This window comes from Pteropus vampyrus, unplaced genomic scaffold, assembly GCF_000151845.1.
Source record: "Pteropus vampyrus isolate Shadow unplaced genomic scaffold, Pvam_2.0 Scaffold552, whole genome shotgun sequence".
NCBI classification, from domain to species: Eukaryota; Metazoa; Chordata; class Mammalia; order Chiroptera; family Pteropodidae; genus Pteropus; species Pteropus vampyrus.
The window spans coordinates 418,584-442,771 of record NW_011889333.1 but is presented as its reverse complement, the minus strand read 5'-3'; the positions used below and the strand labels follow the sequence as shown (position 1 = coordinate 442,771).

The window sequence follows — 24,188 nt, the reverse complement described above, 5'->3', positions numbered from 1 at the left end:
AGATACATCCACAGTGTTGTACGACCCATCTCCAGAACTCTTTACACCTCGCAAAACTGAAACTCTATACCCATCCAACAACTCCCATTTCCTCCTCCTCTTATCCCCTGACAACTACCATTCTACTCTCTGTTTCTATGAGTCTGAGTAGGTTAGATACCATATGTAAGTGGAATCATATAGTATTTGTCTTTTTGTGGCTTATTTCACTTAAGGTTCGTCCACATCGTAGTACTTGTCAGAATTTCCTTCCTTTTTAAAGGGTGATTAATATTCCATTATATGTATATATCACATTTCGCTTATCCATTCATCCACTGACAGACACTTGGGTTGCTTCCTTGTTTAAGCTATTGTGAATAATGCTGCTTTGAACATGGATGTACAAATATCTCTTCGAGATCTTGTTTTTGATTATTTCGGGTATGTACCTGGAGGTTATTATGCTGGATCATATTATAATTCTATTTGGAATTATTTGTGCAACTGCCATCCTACTTTCCATAGTGGCTGCACACCATTTTACATTCCCTATCGGCAGTGCACAAAGGTTCCAATTTCTTCACCATTATTTGTTATTTTCTGTTTTTTTGTTTTTTTGTTTGGTTGGTTGGTTAGGTTTTTTTTAATAGTAGCTATCCTAACATGTGTAAGGTGCTTGGGGATTTTTAAAATCAGAGTTACACCCATTATATCTGTAATTTTTGCTATAATTATATATGGTGGAAAATTTTTTGGCCAAAGAAAGAAAAAACCTAACTGAATTTTCTTTAGCATTAGTTTTGGAAATATTACAAAAATACAACACGATTTTTTGGGAGATTTTAACTTGAAATTGTTGGATATTTCAGGGAATTTTGTTCCACAGTCTGTACACAAAATAATGGGAAGGCTACAAGCTTTCATCGGTGCCAGATAACACTGGCAAAAAATAGTCATTTTCCATTTGTCTTGTCAATTTGTCTTCATTTTTATGATATCTCATCTTTGTACTCACCATGTCACTTTCCAATTCCATCATTTTCCGGTGTAGAGCGGCCTCTGCTCCTTCAATTTGCTGGATCCACTAAGCGAGACAAAAGTGTTGGACATGATTGCTTGACATGGTGTATGTCGTGCTGCCTACTGAGGTGCTTAGTCTCTTCCCCTTATAACTCTGGAAGCAGACTAAGAACTGATGTAAAAACTTGGTGCATTTTATCTCTTAGTTCAGAGACAAGACTGGTTTTCTATTCATTCATTCATTCCTCCAACAAATGCATTCATTGATGCCTGACATGTTAGGCAATGTGCTAGGTACTAAGGTTGTGATGGCAACTGTCCCATTTTTGCCCACCAACATGTTTTTGCCCTCATTGGAAGATACCACAGAAGGCTTTCTTGGAAGTGACAATTGCACTGGAATCTGAAAAATGAGTCAGAGATGATTAGGCAAAAATGAAGGACAAGTTCCAACCAGAAAGGATGTCCAATTCTCCATGGTTGGCAGGAGCATGATGAAAGAAAGAAAAGCCAGGTTAGACTGGAAAAATGGCACTTTTTTTTTTTTTTTTAGTATATAAAACAGATCACAGCTCAGTGTTGAAGAATCATTTTTGTTGAGTAGAGACATTTTAAATCACATTAAAAGACTTAGAATTTTCTCTAACACTTAAAATATATCTTTCTGTCATATGGCATTAATATTAGCATTGATCAATACTCTGAATAAATTTAGACTCTGAATATGATGGTTTGAGCCTGCCACATATATATGACTTAATAAAACAAATACTTATACTGAGTCTCTACCAAGTTGAACATCAGCTTATCTCTTTAGAAGGCAATTGAACATAATAAGGTGTGTGGGTTTTAGAGGCAGACTGCTTTGGATCTAATCCCAATTCTAGCTTTTCCTGGCTGTGTAACCTTGAAAAGTCACCTGATTTCTTTAAACCTCAATTTTCTTATCTGTAAAATAGGGTTAATAATAATGTGAAGATTAAAAGATGTATTTCATGTAGCTAGGGAGTAGATATTTTAAAATAGCAAATCCCAGATATCATTTCATATGTAAATACTTAAATATGCATCCCTAACAGATGAAGCCTTTATTAAAAAAATAAAAATAAAAAACATAACGAGGCCATTTCCACACTTTGCAAAATTAACATTAATTCTTTTTGTTGTCTGATACCTGGTTCATATTAAAATTTCCCCAGTTGTCAGCAAAATGCCCTTTCCACACTTGGCTTGTTTGAATCAGAATGACGAAAAGGATCATTTCAGTATTTAAATACATTCTTATTTTATAGCAGTCCTTTCCTCTCCCTCTGCCATTTTTTTTTGTTCGTTTTTGTTTTTGTTTTTTTAAGTCATTGTTTTGTTTAAGTAACTTAACTGGCTCTTCTGACCTGTAAAATTCCCTCATTTCAGACTGAATTAAGCTGATTGTTCACAGTTTCATTTAATTTATAACAAGCTTTTTATGTATTTAGGAATTAAGAAAGCATCTCGATGAGAATTATACAGTTCTCATTTATCCAGCCATACATACATGACTCTCAACTATGTACCGATTCTCAAGGCACTTCAAATACAAGCCAGTTATCGCGCTTCTCCACTCGGTTCTTTCTTCCTCATTCTTCCTGCCATTTACTGGGTTTAGACACAAGGGGGCCAAAGCACACTGTAGTTCTGATAGTCCTCAGGTTGGGCTTTCTGAATGAGGACTGCAGTGAGCCGCCACCAAGTCACAGAATCAGCTGGTAATAATCTGTATGTACACACTCAAGGAAAAGCCTATGAAAAGAGCCATGCTCCAGTGTACCAGCTCTTAGTTGTTAAAAAGAATACCACAGGCCCAAAATGGCATCACGTGTGCTAAAGCCTATGCTACCAAACCTAAACTTAGTATCTGACCGAACTGCAGTTTAGACCTTCACCAGAAATGTAATCTTAATCAACCAGAGGGGATTTTCTGGTCAACACCGATGAGGTCATCTGTTACTTGGGCTCTTCTCCATCCCTCATAGGAAGAAGAGGCAATCTATATCATGAAACTTTAGCTAGTCTCTCTCCATACCCAAAAAATGTCCCAGCCTAAAAATAATTTTTCTTTTGCTAATGGCTCCTTTGCCCCACCCTTCTCCCTATAAAAACCTTCCTTTGTACTACCCCTAGGAACACCGTTCGAATTGCTAGATGAGATGCTGCCCAGTTCATGAATCACTTAATAAAGCCAATTAGATCTTCAAATTTACACAGCTAAATTTTGTTCTAACAAAACTCTTTATTGGTTTTCCAGCTTGGCAGGGATTGCTTGAATAATGTAATTTAGAAGGTTTCCCATTTCTTAAGAATTACGTTTTTAAGAGACTTCAAAGCAAGAATGACCCACCCATCCTAACTCAGTGTGTAGACTTTTTTTGTATGTATTCTCATTTTATCTGAGTTGTATCGCCCTGAAAAATAAAATTTTATTAAGTATTCAATAACGCAAAGTCGTGTGCAAAGACAATGTCCTTTAACCCTACCCTGCTCTTTAGCCAGATACTGAGATGATTTGAATGTTAGTATAACTTATTACCTTCTCAGCCAGGGACAACACAGTGCTGGCCTGGATTATGGCCACTTGTTCTTCATTTCTCAAATTCTGTGAAAAAGAAAGAAAGAAAGAAAATAACCTGAAGGTACTTATGATATTTACACTATCAGAAAATATTGCCTAAGTGCCTGCCACAGACACTACTGCATAAATCTGTACGAAATCTTAACATTCTATTTAGTAAAAATTCTTAACCAAGAGTTCATTCAAAACCTATAAAAGTATAGTTACTTTTTTATATCTCCCTAATACTGACTTGATTTTGTTTCACTATAAGCATACTTCATCAATAGTGATGTTATGAGAAAAGCAGAAATCAAAATGAAAAAATGCATAATCTCTTCATAGCAGTTTGATGTGATATAATTGATTCCCTTCTCTCCTTTGATAATCCTTCAAGACGATAAAATGGTGTGACTCTTTCGACCTACATGCATCATTCATCTAATAGCTCAATGAATAGTCCTCCCACTGAATTATTATGCCTTGATTCTGCCTGGAAGGTGTTTTTAGAAAAAAAAGGGATTATAGTTTCCTGGTCCACCTTCATGGGGCTTCCACCAACCCTTCTATTTAGCAGCATTTGCAACTGCATGACTGATTAATTTCACGCTGGATGCTTTCAAGCAGCAGTCAGAAGGTAATTAGCTTCAATCACTGCAGACCTGCTTGGCATTCAAATCTCAAACCTGCTCAAGAAAAGCACTACTAGTTCTCATTCTTGCCACCTTCCAGAGATCCTTATAACCCTTTAGTCAGGTTGTTTGATAAACTGTTGATTCTCTCCATGGAGCTAGATCCTTCAGCAAACATGGCCTTCGACCTGGTATTATTTTATACATGATACACTGGCAAATATTTCTTGCCTCTCGTTAGGCAAATTTATACCTTTACTGCACTAATTTGATACTTACTCCATTATCACCCAAGATATCAAGCTGCTTTATGAGATCCGGGATGTTCACATCCTGCAAAATCAAGGAGATACATTCAAGTCAAAGACGTAAATGTGGCCTAACATTCATTCAGTGCCTGAATCCTAAGTTAGAGAAGACATTTTAGAGCCTTGAGTAATTTTTGAGTTGTTTTCAATCAGGCACACCTGGTTTTAAGTTTCCACTGTGCTCATAAGCTACATGAACTTGAGAAAACTACTAAACAGTCCTTTCTCAATTTCACCAGTTGAAAAATGGAGATAATAAGTACTTTCTTCATAGGCTGATCTTGCGGATAAAGAGATTGTGTACAAGAGTCTAGGATGTAGGAAGGATTCAAATTAGCTCATTTTTTTCCTTCTAGTTATCAATTTTTTTTCAATATGGTAGATTTCAGGTATAAATAAAAGTAATAGGTAACAAATATCAATAATCAACCAATTTCATTCTAATTAATGGAATTCTGACCAGGTTGAGATTTTGATTGCCACCTAGAAAACTATAGTGCAGTTCCATTTTTTAGGTGTTCAGCATTAATGTCATCCTATGGAAAATAGCTGATTTTTACTATATTCCTTGAATCAGTTTAAAGCAGCTGAACTCCAGTTGAAAGAGTTCCCTTGGATAAAAATTACATCCATTAAATTAGGTTGTTTACGATTTATCTAAAAAAAACCATCTAAGGAAAATAGGAAGTACAGTGTTTTTCATTAAATTAGAATTAAAAAAATGGCTTTGGTTTACAACTTTTCATGCAGCCCAAAAAGGCCAAGAGTTTAAACACCATGGAAGTGGTTTGAGATGAAAAACAAGGAAGCACAATTTTACTACTTAATTTTTCCCTCATCACTTTTTACTTCATTATTACCACTTTCTCCTCCAATTTCAAATGCAATATAGTATTCCCCTACCATTAGGAAGGGGAAAGTCTGAAGCTCAAACTCATAGGTAGAGAGAAGGCAACTGAAGCAGGTATATTTGGCAGCTCAGAGTGAGAGCAGGAAAGGCCATGCAGAAGGTAAAGGAGAGACCAGGAAGAGCAGGAGGCTTCCCAGCTTTACCTCTGGAATAGATATTCACCATGTGGTTTCATTATATTGAAGGACAATGTATTTTCCAGGAGATGGAGCCACCTCCATTCAACTTTATTATTTAAAATGTATTCCAATATCACTACAGATAAAATTATATTTTGTCTAAGTGAGCAACATGTCATAAACTATAAGTTCTTCCAAAAGAGAAATCCTCCCTAAATTAAACATATCTAGATATCAAGGTCTCTTATAAATGCTGAAATTCCAAGGTTACGAATTCCATAGCACTTAGAACAGCAAAACAAAGAGATTCAACAAATACTTTTTTATCTGGCATACTTGAAATATGTTTCTTGTAATACTGAATTTATTTGACATTTCCTCTCGATCATTAAAGGTAATGGTTATGATGTACATTTTGATTCTATATCATTCTTTATGTTACTCTGTTCTACATAATCATGGTTTCCTGTGTTCTTTGCTGTTATCATTCAAACATCTGTCACACGTTTATTTTGTTTATGCTCTACTGATTTTCCAATAGATGTGACTATTTTCAATTCCTGCGTAGTTTCTATCAAAATGATATCCGGAGACTAAAAGACAAAACAATCATGAGCAACCTCACCTTTCCAATTCTGTTTTTCTACCTTCTAAAAATAAAGAAATTAAATATCTGCCTACCTTGACACCTTCTTTCATACAGTAGATCTGTAGAGCACTCACACCATCTGAGAATGGGTGAATTTGTAGATTAAATGGAGGAGATCGTCTCTCTCTTTCCTTGAAATACAGTGAAAAATATATGGGAATTAAAACAAAAGCAACAACTGATTAAACACTAAACCAGTTGTCTGTGTTCTCTCTTTATGCTATTTCAGCAGTTTATAAATGTGACATTTTGCAAAAAAAAAAAAAAAAAAAAGAACTCAAGATGTTCATGCTTAAATTTAATGGAAAGAACTGATTAGTCAACTAAGGTATGAGAGAGAATTTATAGATTGGTGTCATCCAATCTTGCAAACTTTTTGATCAGGGAAATGTGGGAAGTGGAGTTCTAATGCAAACTATATGAATATTTAGAGCTTTCAGGCATCACAAATTGTGATCTTTTGACAATGAAGTCTTGTGGCAGGTAACATCTTTTGCATATGCAATCCGCTCAAGCTTTATGAATAAGATATGTGGGCTACCAAAGATAACTTCTTCACTAAAGCATACCAACTGCCAACTCTACCCAGACCTAATTTGAAAAACCTCAAGAAGAAATTGCTGGCAAAATAACAGAGATATCAAATGGGAATTTTTCTCAACTTTTACATTTCAACATACAACCAACTTAAGCCAGATTCTGCATGATACAATCAGAATCTGATTTGATTTGTATGTTTTACTTAAAACCACCACCACCACCACCACCAACAACAACAAAACAAACAAAAAAACCAAATCAATTCTGAAATTTGGTCAGATTAACCAAAATATTTCCTAAACAAGTTACCTTATTTAGCTTTGGGCATAAATGCACTATAGACTAAAATGCTGACTTCCAAATCCAAGTGTCTAATGATAAAATATTTTTGTATATAGCATATTTTAAAATATAATCTTTGAGGTGACATTTTTATAAGTCAGAATGGACGAAAATGATTATTTAAAAGAAATAAAATATTGATAAAGTTTGAAATCTCTTAAATTATTTAAAAAGTATTCATTAGTCTTGTTCATAAAGGCAATAATAGTGTTGAAAAGTATAGTATCTGAGCAGACAATTCTGAGTTGCATCAATGTTTTACCAGTTACAAGACATAGGACTTAGCCAAGTTATTGAACCTCAGTTGTTTCATGTATAAAATCTTGATTGTGATTGTGAGATCCAATGAGAGTATGCATCAGAAATGCTTAATCCAGCATCTCACACACAGAATGTGCCCAATGTACGTTAATTGTTATGATTATCATCATCATTATTATTATTGTTTCCTTACTTCTAGCTCTAGGTTTCGAAACTCCAGCAGCTCATTCTGGTCTCTGGCATCCTGCAGTTCCTGTTGTAACCGGTGATTTTCTGCCTCCTGTTTTTCTATCTAATAAAGTAAATCCTCAAATTAGGTGAACATTGCAAGTACAACTTTGCAAAGCAAGCATGGATAGTGTTCATTTACTCTGTGAATACATCATCTTGACCATGAAAAATCCCAAGTAGACGTGAAAAAGACAAGTCTTTAGTGGCTTTCCTTCTAGGTATCTTTCGGTTAAGTTTCTTGGCTCATAGAGGAAAATGCCAGAGGACACCTCCATTTGTTGAGATAAAGTTGAGAGAATAGCAAATCTAAGCGTAGTCACTATGCCCTTGCTGTGGGTCAGGGACTGTGCCCTAGAACTAGATCCAATGGTATAAATAACAGAGTCTGACACCTCTTATTTTTGGAGTTACAAGTTGTCAAAGGAATAATTTTTTACAAACAGCTCTGATCATGTACAAAACTTGGCTGAAATTCCAGTTACCCACAGAGTAAAGCCAAACTCTTCAATATGGAAATCAAAAACTTTAATAAATCTGGTCACCATGTAGCTTTCTGGTTTTAAAGGTTATCACTGTTGTCTCTACACACTCATGTGATCACACACACACCAGAGTCTAGAAACCCAGACCTAGCCTATAGACTGGTGACTTCAAGAGCTGTTTTTGTTCACCTCTCTGCCTGAAAAGGGCCCTCCAATTTCCTTTTCTAGGTGAGGAAATTCTACACTTCCTTCAACACTAAGCTCTGACATCTCCTACCATAAAAGGCTTCCTTGTCCACTCATTCAGAGGTGACACTTCTTCCTTCTGTTTACCTGTAAGGCTCACCTATAGGACCTCTATAGGTGAAGTATGAAATCAAGTTCATACTTCTTGATGAAGTATGAAATCAAGTTCGCTGTGTACAGACATGCTTTGCCCTATATACAGGGTCCATGTCTACAAGGGATCAACAAATTTTCATGATCTGCAAAAGGTTTGGGGCTGCCTTTGATATCAGCTGTGTTAGTGGGCCTTAGTGCACAGTAACTATTTAAAATCTTGATTTTAGAATTTAAAAAACATGGGGGCTTTTTAGCATAGGATGAATTTTACTTTCCCAAGTACACATACTTGAAGTAGGATGTTTTGCTTTGTCATTCGGTTTTCTTTCAAAAGCTGAGCTCAAAATTCCACTTTTAGCCCAAAGAAATGAAAACCAAAAAGAATCAGACAGTAGACATAATGAAAATTATGTTTTTAGTTGGTAAAGAGATATAATTACACTTACTACTGGGCATCGCTGAGACTACTAAAATCCTTTTCTTGTAGCCTTATAAGATAGAAAAGTGATAGGAAAATAAAGGTGGGGAGATAGTGAGATATTATGTAACACTAATCAATGTAGTCAACTCAAGTTTTTTACACTAGATTTTTAGAAGTTGACTTAGATCACAAAAGAGATTCTATTTCCTAGCATCTTGGATTGGAATCAAAGATGGGATATCTGGGGAGATTCCTGGTTCTAGTGGTTAGTGCTAGCAATTAGATTGGTGGTTTACAAGTTGTAATTCATAGTCCAGGGCCAATGTCTGATGAAGTTTCTTTCTAGGAACTCTTCACCTTTCTGGGTACCAGTTCTCGGTCCAGGAATATTCATTCGCCCACTTTCTATGTATCAAGTCTGTCTCTCATCATGCAGAAAGTGAGATAGGGTGTTCTAACTTAGCCAGATCAGAGAGGACGGAGGTCAAGTATCTTTTTTCTCTTCTCATGCTTATAAGAGTGTTGTAGTTCATTTTTATTTCTTGTCAAGGCTAGTGAACACTGGTAGAAATAATCCTAAAATAATTTCTACATACTTTGGGACTGACCTATAGAATTATTTTCTTTATTCATATGGACTTTCAAATTCACTTTTTCAATAATATATGATTATTTTGTAATGTTTTCACTAGATTTGTGGAAGGCCAATACTATAGGAATAGCAGCCTCTGAACTTAAAATAATCTCTGCTGTATTTCATTGCCTTAAATCAAAAACCTATGTTCAGATAAGCAAAATTAATTACATCTATTGGGACTAAACCACTCTTTTGCATCTTGATTTGTTGAACAAAATCCTGGACATGCTGTTTCGTGCTTTCTTTTATTTAAAAAAAAAAATACATGTATATAAACAGCGAAGCTTAGAAAAAAGATTAAAAGTGAGAACATAGCCTACACTAGGTTGCGGCATGATCTTGGAGTCATACTCTGTCACTTCCCTGCACAAAATAACAAGTCTTGTTCACAGTGTTTTTTATAGATGGACGATCACATAGGATGTGTGCACAGGTGGGTGTATATATATATATATACAGTACATATACAGTATATATATATGGTTAACAAATTAATAGGTTTCAGGGATCACATCCTTTTAAAAGTCGGCACAATGCCCAGCGCAGAGCCATGCACACGTGCCACTTCACTGATGGTGATGGCGGTGACAGGGATGCAGTTGAGCACGCAGCAGAGGAGAGTGCAGTGCCGAAAAGCCTCCCCTTCCCCTAGCCCCTGTGCCACTCCTGAGAGGACCCCCTGCTGCTCCTGGATCTCTCATCGATTTCTCCTTTGCCCCACTAGGGTGTTGCCCAACATACCTTTTCTAAAAGCTCCTGGTTTCTCTTAATGAAAAGTTGTTTATCTTCTACCCAGTGTGAATCCTGTTTGACAAAGAATATCGCGCAGTCAGCATTTCAGAGTGGCACGAAAGAGCATGTGTCGTCTAACCACTTTGCCAGAACTGTCTTCTTTCCACCTAGTTTGTTTGCCTGCCAACACCTGGTAAATGACACCCACCCCTGCCAGTTCCTTATTCAAAGACATTGGGGCCGAAGTTGCCAGGAAAATTTAACCCCCTTTTTATTGTCACTCACTAGCTCTACCTTTTTCAGTCTGAATAATCCAGGACCAGCCTTCTGGGGACTCAGAAGTGACCACACAGGCAAAAAGTGACAAGGGTCAGAATGCACACAGGCTAGATACATATGGATGGAAAACATTAAAATGCAGAACCATAAATGTAGCATAGAGGCAAAGAATGCAGCTGGAGGGGTGGGTCTTTGTCTTAGCAGTTTAAAACCACTCTAGGCTACTTGTACAGGGCTCTTCTTCCTCTTGCCCAACCTCATTCGCTGTTGTAGCTGGGTTCACGCTCTGGCCAGAAAAACACCAGGGACAGAAACATAGAGTTGAACATTCTGACACTGTTTGAGAAAGGTCACTGTGGAGAGCCAAGCCGTGTCCTGGATGCGACCCATGCACAGGGTAATCTAGAGGAAGGTCAGATCAAATCGCCTGCGTCTGCAGAAGTACCAGCAACCAAATGCCTACCTGTCCTTTCTGAGCCAGAGTCGCTTCCAGATCTTCAATTTTGGCTTTATACCTGAGCACTTCTGCTTGGAGTTGTTCTTGAGCCTAGTGAAATCAAAATTCCAGAGCTCAGTAAATGAAATGCGAAGTCAATATTTTTCTTCCCTTCATCTTCCTGGATTAGAACTCCACAAGCAAAAAAAGAAAATAATAATAATAACAATAACAATAATAATAATAATAATAATTAATAATAATAATAAATAAGAGAGGAGAATAATTTTCTATGACCGGAGAATCTCCTAAAACTATTTTTATGATTTAAATTCTTGCTTACAACTTTCAGTGCTTTCTTTCACCACTAGGCTAAAATTCAAACTCTTTAGCTTGGGATTTGAAAACTCTCATTAGATTTCCAATCTTTTCCCACTGCTCATCAACACAGAGTCCACCCTTTACCTGCTGGTGATCTTGTTTCCTAAATACACCTGGAACTCTCCACTTCTCTCTTGTTTGAACGAGCTCCCCAATAGAAAGCCTTCTCCCATTTTGCCTCTCCAAAATCTTTCCATTCTTCCAGAGCCAACTTTGTGCCCTAAATCTATATCTAAATCCAAATCTATATTATGCATGTATGTATTGATCGTGTATGCGTGTAAATAGTTTTGGACACTGATCTTTTATGGAGCGACCCTACTTCATTTAGTCCAGTAATTTGTTCTTAGATTCTCTTTTATTCTCTCTGTATGTGCAATCTTATTTTCTGTGAAAAATTTTTTTTTTGTTTTCTGCCTATTCACATATTTTTCTCTTGTCTTATGATCTAGGTAGGTAGGTTCTTTGCTACAAAGTTGAATAAAATCAGCAAAGTCTGGTATCCTTTTCTTATTCTTTCTTGTGAGCAGAATATTTCTTTGGACTGTTAAACATTATATTTCTCTTCATCAGGATAAAAAAATTCCAAATTTAATTCTGCTAAGAATTATTTCAACTTTGAATGGATTTTAAGTATAATTAATTTTTTTCTTGTATTGAAAGGACTATATCTTTTGTTTTCATTGATGCTCTTTCATCTATATTATCCGTTTTCCATTTCTACTTCTTTCAATATACTTAATTGTTCTTTTTCTAACATCTTCATTTGTTTTAGACTATTTTGCTTAGAATGGTAAGGTTTTTTTTAAAAAAATACTTTAATGGCCAGAGATAGTGCTAAACTTTTATTTAGATGGGAAAATGAGACGAGAGAAAGAGAACTGGTTCCTACAGCATCACCACGCCAGAACATAAGGCATATGCTATTATTTTAATTGACCAATCCTATGTTATAAGAATGCTTAGTAAATGCTGATAATGAAAGCCACACTATTAATTTTAGGGCACAAACATGAAGGCATACACATACATCCCTTCCTACTGATTGCTTGCCTTTTTATTCTAAATCACAGTGCTTGTAAAAAACATCTTTACTCAAATATATGTATATGCATGTATGTATACATGCTACTACTTAAAATTCATAGCTATAATATTTATTCTTTTCCACTAAACAACTAATAGTAGTTCTTATGACAATCTTCAGCATACTATAGACCATCTAAACAGGAAGCAGGATAAAATCACTAGGTGGGCACACTCCTTCTTGCTCCTTATATATTAATCTAACGGGCAGTTATGGCATGGTGGTTATGACTAAACTCAGAACGACTAGGTTCATATCCCAGCTTTAATCCAAGTTTTAAGGTAACTAATCTATATTTAACTCCTACTAAGATATTATTTCCTCTCCTATAAAAAGAAGATAACAGTATCTAAATCATAGGGTTGTTTAAATTTACATGAGATAAATGTATGTAAAGTGCTCAGCAAAATGTCTGGAGCACAGAAAGCACTCAATAAGCAGAGAGAGAGAGAGAGAGAGAGAGAGAGAGAGAGAGAGAGAGTGAGTGTATGTGTGTGTTTCGAAATAGGCTTATGAGAGGCAGTTGTAATATAACGGAGAAAACATTTGACCCACTAAGATTTGAGTTTGAATCTCAGTTTCCCATTAATTATTCTGTGTGATCTTGGGCAATTCAATTACCCTCTGAGCCTCAAATTCCTCTACTGTAAAATATCTGCATATCTGCAAGGGTTAAATAAGATACTGTCAGTGAAAATTCTTGGTATGCTGTCAATGTAGTGTTATGCACTTATTAACTAAGAAAAGAAAAAGGCTAATCATTGATTTTGAAAGATAACTTTTTTCCAAGCAAGAAACTGAAAAAAAAAAGGATTATAAAAATTCAATATTGTCTAGCTTTGAAAATGTTTGTTTTCAAATAGCAAGTTATTCAACTATCTAAAAGGAACAAAAGCATCGATCTAAGCCAGATCTAATGTCTCTAGATCCAAGGTTTGTTGACATAAAAGATACAACAGTTCAAAAGCCACAGTGAAGAAAAGGGTACATGGAAAGCTTCCCTATTGATATATTTATGTCCCTGGCACTTCTATGCTGTGACCACTGCACAAAAAAGCCTATTCGAGCACTCCGTGCAGACGCACACTGACCTTGGCCTCTCTTTCAGCATCGATGATGCCTCCAGTCTGCTCCTGCAGGAGGGCATACGCTCTTTGGAGGGCCTGATATTCTTTTGTTAATTGTCGAAATCGCAGCTCAGATTCTTCAGCTGCCAAACTCTTGAGGTGAACAAAGGAAAAGGCCAAAAAATAATTATGTTATGTTCAAGTCCAGTGTTCAGTGTGAAATACTAATATTTGTCCACTTTTTAAAGAGAAATTAAAGATTTATTTGATTATAGATTCTGTGCGATTTTATTCTTGATTCTAAAGTATGTGGATAAACACAAGTTCTGTAAATCAAGATAAACATCGTGGAAATATTTACATATTTGTTTTTAAAAAAGAAGCATTTGTTTATTTACATATTTCTTATTATTATCCATTTGGGATTGGGTTATAGTCAATTTTGGTTCCAAATAAGAAAAACTTACACCCTGATGATGACAGATCTAAATATGAAGAAATGATATTCAGAGTTTTAGTCTCACTTTTTTTCAATACATTCATATCCAACAAGTTCTTCCCTAGATAATTATGGAAAACATAGTTTTACAGCGTAAGGTCTCAACCTTCAGAGCATAATACAATCACCAGGGAGTTTTGTGAAAAATGCAGATTTTGGAGTTCCACCCCCAAGATCCTGAGTCAGGAGTTGTGCGGTAGAGTCCAGGAATTTTCAGTGCAATTGAACTCCCTCGATGATTCTGATGAATGAAGGAGGTCTACAGAGCACGTTTTGCTTAATACTGTCTAAAACTACATCTAAAAGCTTGTTCTTCTGATTCTTCATCTAGGGAAGGTGTGAACCAAGGAACAAGCTTAGAAGAACAAGCTTTTAGATTTTTGAAAGAAGTCTTCAAGTTACAGAGCTGAACTTCAGAGAAGTTTCTAAAAGGGCTACATGACGTGGGTGAACTATTTTCACTCGATCTTAGCCAAAAGGCTGAGAAGTGATGAGTGAACTATATTCTAAAAGGTAACAAAATCAAGCATGGTCAAAAATTGGTCACTATTAAGAGATCACTTTGTGCAGTCATAAAGGAGATAAAAGGGAAATGCTTTTTCTTCCTCTTAAAGGAAAGATTTCGTGACACTATCAGAAAAGTCTAGAGAAGTGGAAAAGCTTACTTCATCCAAGTCATCATCAGGAGTAGCTGGTGTTCGGTCTGTTCTAAATGAGGCCATGGATGACGTCTCTGAATCCATGGAGTCCTCATCATAGCCAATAAATGGGTCCAAAACAGGCCTCTAATGGAGGGAAAGTACATATTTACTGACACAAGTAAAAGTGGGGAAAGTTGATATTATTAAAGCACTGTCGACTGGCATAGATGCAAATGAATATAAAATCACAGACACTTTAATGCTTCTTTGATGAAATAAGAATATGGATACAAACATAATAATTCCAATAAATGTTTGTCCTGTATTATTTCATTTCTAGTGTTTTTTTTTTTTTTCCTGGAAGATTCATTAATATTGACCCTCTTCATAGAAGCACTGGAGTTTCTTGTGTTACATTTTCTATCACAACGAGTTTATGTGATTTACTATTTCCAGTATCTAAAATATAATCAAGGGACTCTGAAAGTCTAGGCATCTATGTAAAGAGAATTATCAAATCTTAAGTCTTATCATATAATTTTACATCCAAATCAAATAATGTACTTGATACAGACAAAAATTGAATGAATAGACAAATTAAATAATAAAACTTTGTGGATTATAAGAGGTTGTATAGATATTGGTGAATTGGGAATATAATTATCAATAATACTGTCCAAGTGAATAATAAAAATATATTAAACAATTATAGGATGGGTATCAGATGCTAGCATTATTCACTGAGAGACATCAAATCATGTGTGTCACTTGCATGTTCTTGGAATGTGACTCTTCAACTTGTCAGATAACCCATTCAACGTCAAACCTAGTTGCTTCTTCACTCATAGAAAGTCATATTAAAGCAAATCCTTTCAAGTTAAAAAGCGCAGTATCTTTGGACTTCTGAGAACTGTGAAGAGTTTCCTCTAGTAAATAAAGCCCACGATTTGCTGTAGGTCAGGAATATCTGAGTTATTGCATCTTTGCAGGAAGATTCCTTGGCATGCCTCACTTCTCTGGCTGTTTGTGGCAAATGCCTGATAATCTAGTTTCCTCATTACCTTAATTGGCTTGGAACTTCTTCTATGCTTTCTCCTGCGGATGAGCTTTTCTCGGTCCTGGAAAACAGAAGAAGCACTTTTCAGATCTTGAATTGGTACATTTTTTTCCTTGTAGATTTGTTTGTTTGTTCATTTGTTTTACAGAGAGTTGTTTTTTCCCCTGAGGCATTACACATTTCTATTTAAAATAAGATTATGTTTTGTAAATTTTAGCAACTTTTGAGTTTGATACTTTAATATATTTGAAGTAAGAAAACTCTACAACTTTTCCTGATAATCTGTGTGGGTCTGAAATCCTCACGATCAGGAAGTGCATTGTGTTTCTAATCAGAATCCTTTGTTTTATACTTGAAGATCAAGTAGCTTTGAAAATAGTTACTTACATTATCCAAAGAGCAATTCTTCAGTTTTCTCAGACCCAAAATTACTTTAAATGTCAGTGTTAAAAAACTATTAATTCACAATAAAGTAAAACTTTATTCTTTTCATTTAACCACTTGAAATGCATAGAAACTTATCTTTTGACTATCCTTGGATCCTTGTTCTTACCTGCAGCCTCTGAAGGTGGGAATGGAGTATCTATCTACCTGGTGTTTTTTTTTTGGAGGGGGGGCTGTTGGAAATTTCTGGGAAATTCAAGAATATCTAGAAATAATAATGTCTCAATTCATTCTTGTTGTCAATGAAGATACCCTCAGAATTTGGTATTCATTTGCTAAAGTACTTCATGTATTTACTGCACAAATTCAAAGGTCGATGAAATAAGGGACACTTGTACCTCTCTGAAAATCTGGTTGAAGTGCCTAAACATGTCAAAATTCCATAAGAAACTTTTAGCTTAAACTCAAGATCCTTAAAGCCAAACAAATTCCTGAACTAGTGAATCTGTGAGATTTATGAGTTTTTAAGGGAACAGAAGTGAAGTGAGCACTTCAGGAAGACATGATTGATAAATAATCTGGTTTAAGCTAGTGGTGTTCACCTTTTTGATTACTCATCTTTATTAAGTAAATAAAAGTATTTTGGTCATGCAACCTCAATATACCTACAACTTAAAACTTATGCTTAGATTACCTTCCTAATACAGTATATGCATCATAATATATACCCCAAATAGAAAATTTTAAAAGGGTAAACCATCAATAATTATAAACAGAAGTTATACTCTTTTCTTCTCTCAATAGTAATAAATCATCTTGCTCACCTTACTCTGGAGACTATTGCCTAAAACCCCTCATCACTAGTTCTTCAGCTGTCTAGGCCTTGGTTTGTTCCTCAACCGAGAACGACCAGAGATGCCATTCACAGAATAAAGGCAGAAAGGCAAAGAGGAAACTCCTAGGCACTGAAGGTCTTGGTCCACAACTGCTGGGAACACAGACTTCAGTTGGAAGCCAATGGGAGTAATACCTGCTCCACCTACTTCACCAGGTACCAAAGTAACGGTCAGAAAATCTGGACTGGGATTTCAGCTCTGTCATGTACTTATGATGTTGCTGTTTATTCAGCAAATATTTATTAAACGGCAACTATATTCTAGACACTGAATTAGGTGTTGGGAAATAAGAAGCATATGGTCCTGTTATTGTAAGCAAAATATTTAACCTCTGAGTCTGAGTCTTGATACTGGAAGTCAATAATAAGACATACCTATATTTCCTACTTATTCACATTATTATGCATTTGGAATTTCTTTTAATGTGCTTTGTGGCTATTATTTGTGCTACAAAATTAATTAACAAATTGATTTATTATAATTACTAATAACCAGATAATAACTGAAAAAGTTAAAAACAGTTTAATAATATAAAGTATTTTTGGAATAGTCTCTTGAACCTGTTTACATATTGGACACATGAACTTGAGCCTTTGGGGCTGATCCAAACTAATTATGTGCTTCCTGTGTATGTCGATGTCTTGGCTGCCTGTCCTTGGGAACAACTTAGAGTTTGTAGGTTGATCAAGACCTACCCTGGTGAGCTCATCAATAATGTTCTGTTGTTCGATGACCTGAAGTTTTAGAAACTCTGTCTCTTGTTCTTCATTGGCTTGATCGAGGTCATTCAGAGATTTTAATTTCTTCAAGGGTGGGTGGGATGTTATTTTTTCTCTCTAGATTAGAAAAGAAGTATAGGTGGAGATTTAAAAAATCCTAAACTTTAGTGGTTAACATCAAATATCTGTAGACATTTCATGAGGCTCCAGCTAAATTTGAAAACTGCCCAGCTTTAATGCACGCAGAGCCCAATTAAAATCCTCCAGCACATTTTATCTGCTGTAAGTGAAATCACTGGCAATGTCTGAAGATCATTACAGTTGTAGTGAAAGTCTGTTAAGAAGTGCATTAGCAGAGCACTTATCCATACATAATACAAAATATGGCATCTAGTTCCCAACTATTATGCAAGCTCTTAGAAGATGAGGGATACCCACTGTACAGTTCTGTAAAGAGCACGTTAGTGAAATTCTTGGAAGGAGGTGTCTGTGGCGGAGGAGCTATGTTGGAACTTTGCTTCCATATTTCAGGCCTTTTGGAGAGTGTACAGATTCCTGGAAGCACTCCTATTGTTCTGCAAATTTAGAAATTCCATAAAATTCAGAGCCAGCAACCTTCTTTTGCTTTTTTCCTTAAAGGTTCCTTGCTTACATAAGGGAAAATCCAAACTTTCATAAATTGCATTGTATTTTAAAGAAGAAAACAACTGAGAAAGAGCGATAAGTCAGGTGATTGGTATAACATTAAAAAGGCAGCTGTAGTTTTGCAGAGTCTGTGGTACACACCATTTCTGAATTTTCCTTGGTGACAGCTTTTAGTTTCTCTTCCATGCGCTGCAAAGACAGCATCAGCTCATCGTTTCTCTTGGCCAGGCACTTGTTCCTTTCCAGAAGAGGTTTACATTGTTTTTCGGTTTCCCTCACACGTTTTAACTGGGAAGACACAAGTTACAGTTTCCTCTAATGGCTTTTCATCATACTCTTCACGACCCTCTATCAATCTATTATTAACGTAAAGGAGGTGCCGCCGAGATTATGCTTTTGGAGATGCTCAGCAGGAGTAATTAGTTGCACTCTTTGTTCCCCACTGACTTTTCCAGCCCAGTTACCTTGCCCTGCTCAGCCCCCATCCCACGCTGCTCACACTTCTCCCCGGGCCTCATTGGCTCAAAGACATAAAGCAACTCATTGGAATCACGTGGTCACATTTTCTCACCAAAGACATGTAGCAGCACCATTAACAGCTTAAAAAATGTTAAGAAACAACATAAATGTTCATTAACAATAGAAGAATAAGTATATCGTGGTGTATTAATTGAATACTATAGAGTATGAAAATGAATGAATCCTCCAGGCAACTCAATCCTGGGTTAGGGTTGTCCCTAAAGCCTATTCTTTCCATCAGAGATCTTGCCAAGTTTGACTCACACTATGGCTATTTATTTTAGTTTTATTGAGAAAGATGAAATAAAACAAAGTTTACTTTTGAAACTCTATTGATATTTGTGTTTAAGAACATCTAATTTTCGGCAAGCCTCAAGAAAGAACGGTTGCACTGTTACCTACCCATAATTAAGAGTGACCATACTCTGGTCTGCCCAGTTACTCTAAGGCAGGGTTTCTCAGCCTCTGCACTCTAGACACTTGGGGTCATATATTTTTTGTTGTAAGGAGCTGTCCTGAGTACTGTAGGATGTTTAGGAGCATCCCTGGCCCCTAGATGCCAGTAACACCCTCCCAGTTGTCACAACCAAAACAACTTCAGATATTGACAAAATCGCCTCTTGCTGAGAACCACTGGTCTAAGTTTATGAATGTTATCTTGAGGTAATTGTTAACAGTCCCTCCCGTTTTACATCCCAAACTCTCCCATCTGCATGACATTTTATGGTCACCCTATACATAGCAGATTTCAATGTTAACCTTCTCACAGTTTAGTTCATTCATTTCACACTAACTGTTCTGAATGTGAGTATGTATTGGGGGAGGGGAACCAAAGCAAGGAGAGTGGAGGGGTGTATCAGAAATGCCTGAAAAGATTCTTTACTCACTCCTGTTTTTGAGAACCTAGCATTTTGGGAAGTGCTGGGGAAGGAAACTTAGCTACCGATGAATATTTGAAAAAGCTTCTCTTGTGATTCTAAAACAGTATCCCCCAACTCCATGCTAATTGCCATTTTAAAAAACCTATTTTAGATTAAAGGCCAAAACTGAATTTGTATTTCATAAATAATTTCATTTAATCCTCATTTTGACCTTCAGTACCTGAAGCATTAATATTAAATACTGAATACATATAAAGTAAATAAATTATTCCACTAGGTTCACTATTTTAAATTTTATCTCTTTTCTGGAGATCTATGACAAAGGTTTCAAATATATAAATTTACCTAGTACATGCTATTTACAAAGAAAAGGAAATATCTGTAATTCTAATGTACCATACATCAATAATCACAGTTCCATAGTACCCAACAAAATGTTCCTTTTAAAAGACATACTTTAAATACAATAGAGAAAGGTTGAAAGTTATATATTTTCATGGGAACACTAAAGGAAAAAAATCTGATGTAATTCAACTAATATTAGACAAAGATTTTAACTAAAGTATTACTAGAGATAAAAAAGAATTTCGTAATGATAAAAGGGTCACTACACCAAAAATATATAACAAATCTTAATTTGTGTACACCTAGTACCATAACTTTTAAATATATAAAGTAAAATTGACAGAACTAAGAATGGAAATGGATGCATTTGTTGGGAGAACAAGCCGACAAAAATATCAGTGAGGATATAGAAGATTTTAAACAAGACTACTAATAAACTTGACTCAAACTGCATTTAACAATTGCAGAGTATACCTTCTTTTCATGTGAAAATAGGACATTTCTAAACTAGACCATAAGCTGGTGTTATAAAGCAAATCTCCACACAATTTAAAGGAATGAAATAATACAAAACATGTTTCGTGACTATAGTAATGCAAAAATCTCAAATGTTCGGAAATTAAGCCATACCCTTCTAAGTAATCTGAAATTTCAAAGAAGAAATTATATGATATTAGAAAAAATTTGAGTTAAATAGCAATACATTAGAACATAAAAAACATGGAATAAAGCTAAATCTTGCTTAGAGAGACATTTATGACATCGAATGCATATTTTTGAAAAAAGAAAGGCTGAAAAATAACTTCTTTATACCAAAGCCACCATTAAGAATGTAAAATGTAAGCCACAGAGCAGGACCAAAAGATGGTATTTAAAAAATTCCTAATTTTAATAAGAAAATAAAGGCAGTACAAAAGAAAATGGGCAAAATAAAAAGAGCAAAACACACAGGATACCCAAAAGGCCAAGGAATACTTGAAAAGTTACTCAAACACATTTTTAAGAAGAATGAAATGAAGATAAAATAAAATGAAATAAATGAAATAAAAATGAAAATCACTATAAAAATATACCTCACATCCATCAAGTTGACTAAAATGAACAATTATCTTTGCGTTTTGGTAAAGATTTGGAGAAACTACAACTCTCATGCATTTATGTTTGGAATGTAAATTGCTATAACAACTGTGGGAAACTTTAGTTCTCTAAACTAACTGAAGCTGACTATATGCATACTCTATGATTCAGTAATTCTGCTCCTTGGTATATTCTCACTGGAAATGAACACATTTCCTCACCAAAGACAAATAGCAGCACCATTAACAGCTTAAAATCGTTAAGAAACAACATACATTTTCATTAACATTAGAAAGATAAGTATAACATGGTGTATTAATCGAATACTATAGAGTATGAAAATGAGTGAATCCTATGGGCAACACAATGAATGACTCTCACAAAAGTAATGCTGAGCAAAAAAAAAAAAAAAAACAGACATAAAAGAGTAAATATTGTTATCATTCCATTTACAACAAATTTTTAAAAATGGTGTAGACATCTATCTATCATGATAGAAATCAAAACAGTGGTTAATTCTAGAAGGGTGGTGACAGGTAGGGGTCACAAAAGGAGAGGTCTGAGATGCTGGTGACCTTCCACCGGGTGGTGGTTATATGGGTATAGCACATATGCTTCACAAAAAATAAAATAAAATAAAATAAAAAATTCTGATTAGAACTCACCAATTCATTTCGTTCATCTCCAAGCAAGGTATTTCTGTCTTCTAATTTTCTTATAGTGGCATTCAATTCAGCTATTCTCTTTTGATTTCTTCGCAAATCCTACACATGAAAATTAAAATGTCTATTTCTTCAACAACACTTTTCACAAAGTTTTGGAATACTGCTCATAAAAGTAATAGGCTTAGTTTCTCTCATCTGACTTATGAGGTAAAAGTAAAATGTTCTCTCATTCAGAGAACAGTAAACATTTGTTTGCCCTCTTCTAACTCCCAATATTTACCACTTGGGTTTAAGACCAATCCTGGTTAAAACTGCAGATGAATGTCACGTGGCAGATACTCCCTGGAGCCCTGACTCCTGGCAGGGGGCGTGGAAGATAGTTGGATTAGCTTATCATATCTGTGAGCTGTGAGACCATGGCGATCCTGTGATTTCTCGTGGTTTGAAGGGCATCCTTGTGTCGTGGCTGCACATTGCTGCCCGCAGCTTAGACAGGTGTTCTGCTATGACACTTAGCCAAAGAGGGGATAGAGTATGAGGTAGGAACAGACTTTGTAAATTCCTACATACTCCTGGAGAAAAAGATCAGAGTAAGGGGGCTGGTGCATGACCTTCACGTGTGAAAGGCGGTAGATTATAGGATAGCCTTCACTGGCGTGTTTTGCTCAGAGTGACTGGCTTCCCGACCAGCACAGTTGCCATGGATCATCTTACACACAGCAGTCATGGCTTAATTCTATTCTCTAGTTTGCAGGATCATTATTATCATACACTTGCAATTCCATCATCATCTTGAATATTGATAGTGCTGTACTGTTTCACACACATTATATTTCTAGATTCACAATATCCTGGAGGATTCAGCAGAACAGGTAAGAATCAGGGAGCTCATAACTTGCTCAAGGTCTCCTGGCTAATATCAACAGATCAATAGCTAATATCTATTGAATGCTAACTATGTGCCAGAAACTCTCTTCAACATTTCATAGATCATCTCTCCTAAACCTTAGACCAGCCTTAAGCAGTACCACTAATGTCTCTTACAGATGAAGAAACTCTGAGCAGTGAAATGATTTGCCTAAGGTCACATCGTAAATGGCAGAGCGAGGATTTGAACCAAAGTATCTGACTCTAGAGTCTAATCTCTTGACAATCATGCTACACTGCAGGTATAGCAGTGATAGAACTAAAACTTACATCTGCTAAATCCTAATTCAGTAGTTTTTCCACCACCCACTGAGATATATATATCCTGAATATCAATTCATAAATTATTCATTACTTGGTTCTCAGTACTACTTTGGAACCTGTCTCTGTTCCTAAATAATTCATTTTAATCTTTTTAGCGCTAAATAATTTGAAAAGTATAAGGTATGAAAGCCAACTCTACATGAGCTGATTTCTATCGTTGCTCTTCTGAAAATAATTTCTCATGTAAAATGACGAAAATCTACAGAAATAAGGGCCAGTTCAGTCATACAAGAAAAATTCAGATGATATAAATGGTTTAGTCTTCGATGGTTATACATTTTTGACTGCTGTACATGATAACCGTCTTTACCAATTTCCAAATCAATTGTTCACACAAGGGAAAATTACCAGTCTTGGCAAGAGGCAAAGTATTTTCATCTAATTTATGATTCTTGTAATAGGTTGCAGTTTGGATAGGTATTTCTTGGCTAGAAAAATCCTATGAAAGATTTTAAAAGATCTGTAATTCTCTTGTGATCTGCTAATGCAGTGTAGACCACTTTGTTGTCTATAAGTTTAGAAAACCTTGTTCCCAAGATACCAGCTGGTTTTATAGTAGGAGAAAGAATTGATTTCTTTGTAAACAGGACAAGAGCTTAAGTGAAAAGTAAAACCTGGGAGCTAAATAAAAGATGACTCTTGTGTTCTTAACTTCAGTTTGAATAGACTTACAGGGCTGCTGCAGTGTTCGGAGCCATCTCCTGCTCTGCCTGGAATTTCTCGTTTCGGACTGCTCATGTTACACTCAGCCTCCTTGACCAGAAAGAGTTGTTCATCCAAAGCCTCCTTCTGCAGCTGGAGTTTCTGTACATAGCCTGTTTGAGTCTCCAGTTCCTTTTCTAGGGAAAAGATGATCCTGTCCTTGGCTTTGATTTCATCCATCTGAATTAAATGACACCCAGGACATTTTATTTAACAATGCTGTAAAGAAATGCATTTTTATAATGGTATGAGTTCAACTTTTTTGGCTGATTGATACAGAAAAAATTCATGAGTATGAAAAGAGTACTGAATTCATGAATAAGACAAGGCAAGACTGAATAGTGAAGGGCCATCCTAGGCTGATTAGGGGTCAGAGAGTAAGTTTTTCTCTTCAGTATATTCTGTGTAGATGCTTCGATTCAATATATTGTTTAAAATGGTCTGGGTAGGTTGGAAATGGAA

At 35.7% G+C, this 24,188-nt stretch overlaps 1 protein-coding gene across 3 annotated transcripts in view; it reads right to left on the bottom strand.

Annotated features, from left to right (window-relative positions):
- The window catches only part of JAKMIP2 (janus kinase and microtubule interacting protein 2), a 152,582-nt gene that overhangs the window by 28,725 nt on the left and 99,669 nt on the right, over positions 1-24,188 (bottom strand). For all 3 annotated transcript variants that reach the window (XM_011383904.2, XM_011383902.1, XM_011383901.2), the window contains 14 exons: positions 23,697-23,906; positions 21,774-21,872; positions 18,428-18,574; positions 17,618-17,758; positions 15,647-15,703; positions 14,610-14,729; positions 13,470-13,598; positions 10,938-11,021; positions 10,205-10,267; positions 7,544-7,642; positions 6,240-6,338; positions 4,501-4,554; positions 3,569-3,634; positions 998-1,066 (listed from right to left, as the gene is read on the bottom strand). In XM_011383904.2, coding sequence (XP_011382206.1) covers positions 998-1,066; positions 3,569-3,634; positions 4,501-4,554; positions 6,240-6,338; positions 7,544-7,642; positions 10,205-10,267; positions 10,938-11,021; positions 13,470-13,598; positions 14,610-14,729; positions 15,647-15,703; positions 17,618-17,758; positions 18,428-18,574; positions 21,774-21,872; positions 23,697-23,906 — 1,437 coding nt within the window. The remainder of the gene's footprint in view (positions 1-997; positions 1,067-3,568; positions 3,635-4,500; positions 4,555-6,239; positions 6,339-7,543; positions 7,643-10,204; positions 10,268-10,937; positions 11,022-13,469; positions 13,599-14,609; positions 14,730-15,646; positions 15,704-17,617; positions 17,759-18,427; positions 18,575-21,773; positions 21,873-23,696; positions 23,907-24,188) is intronic.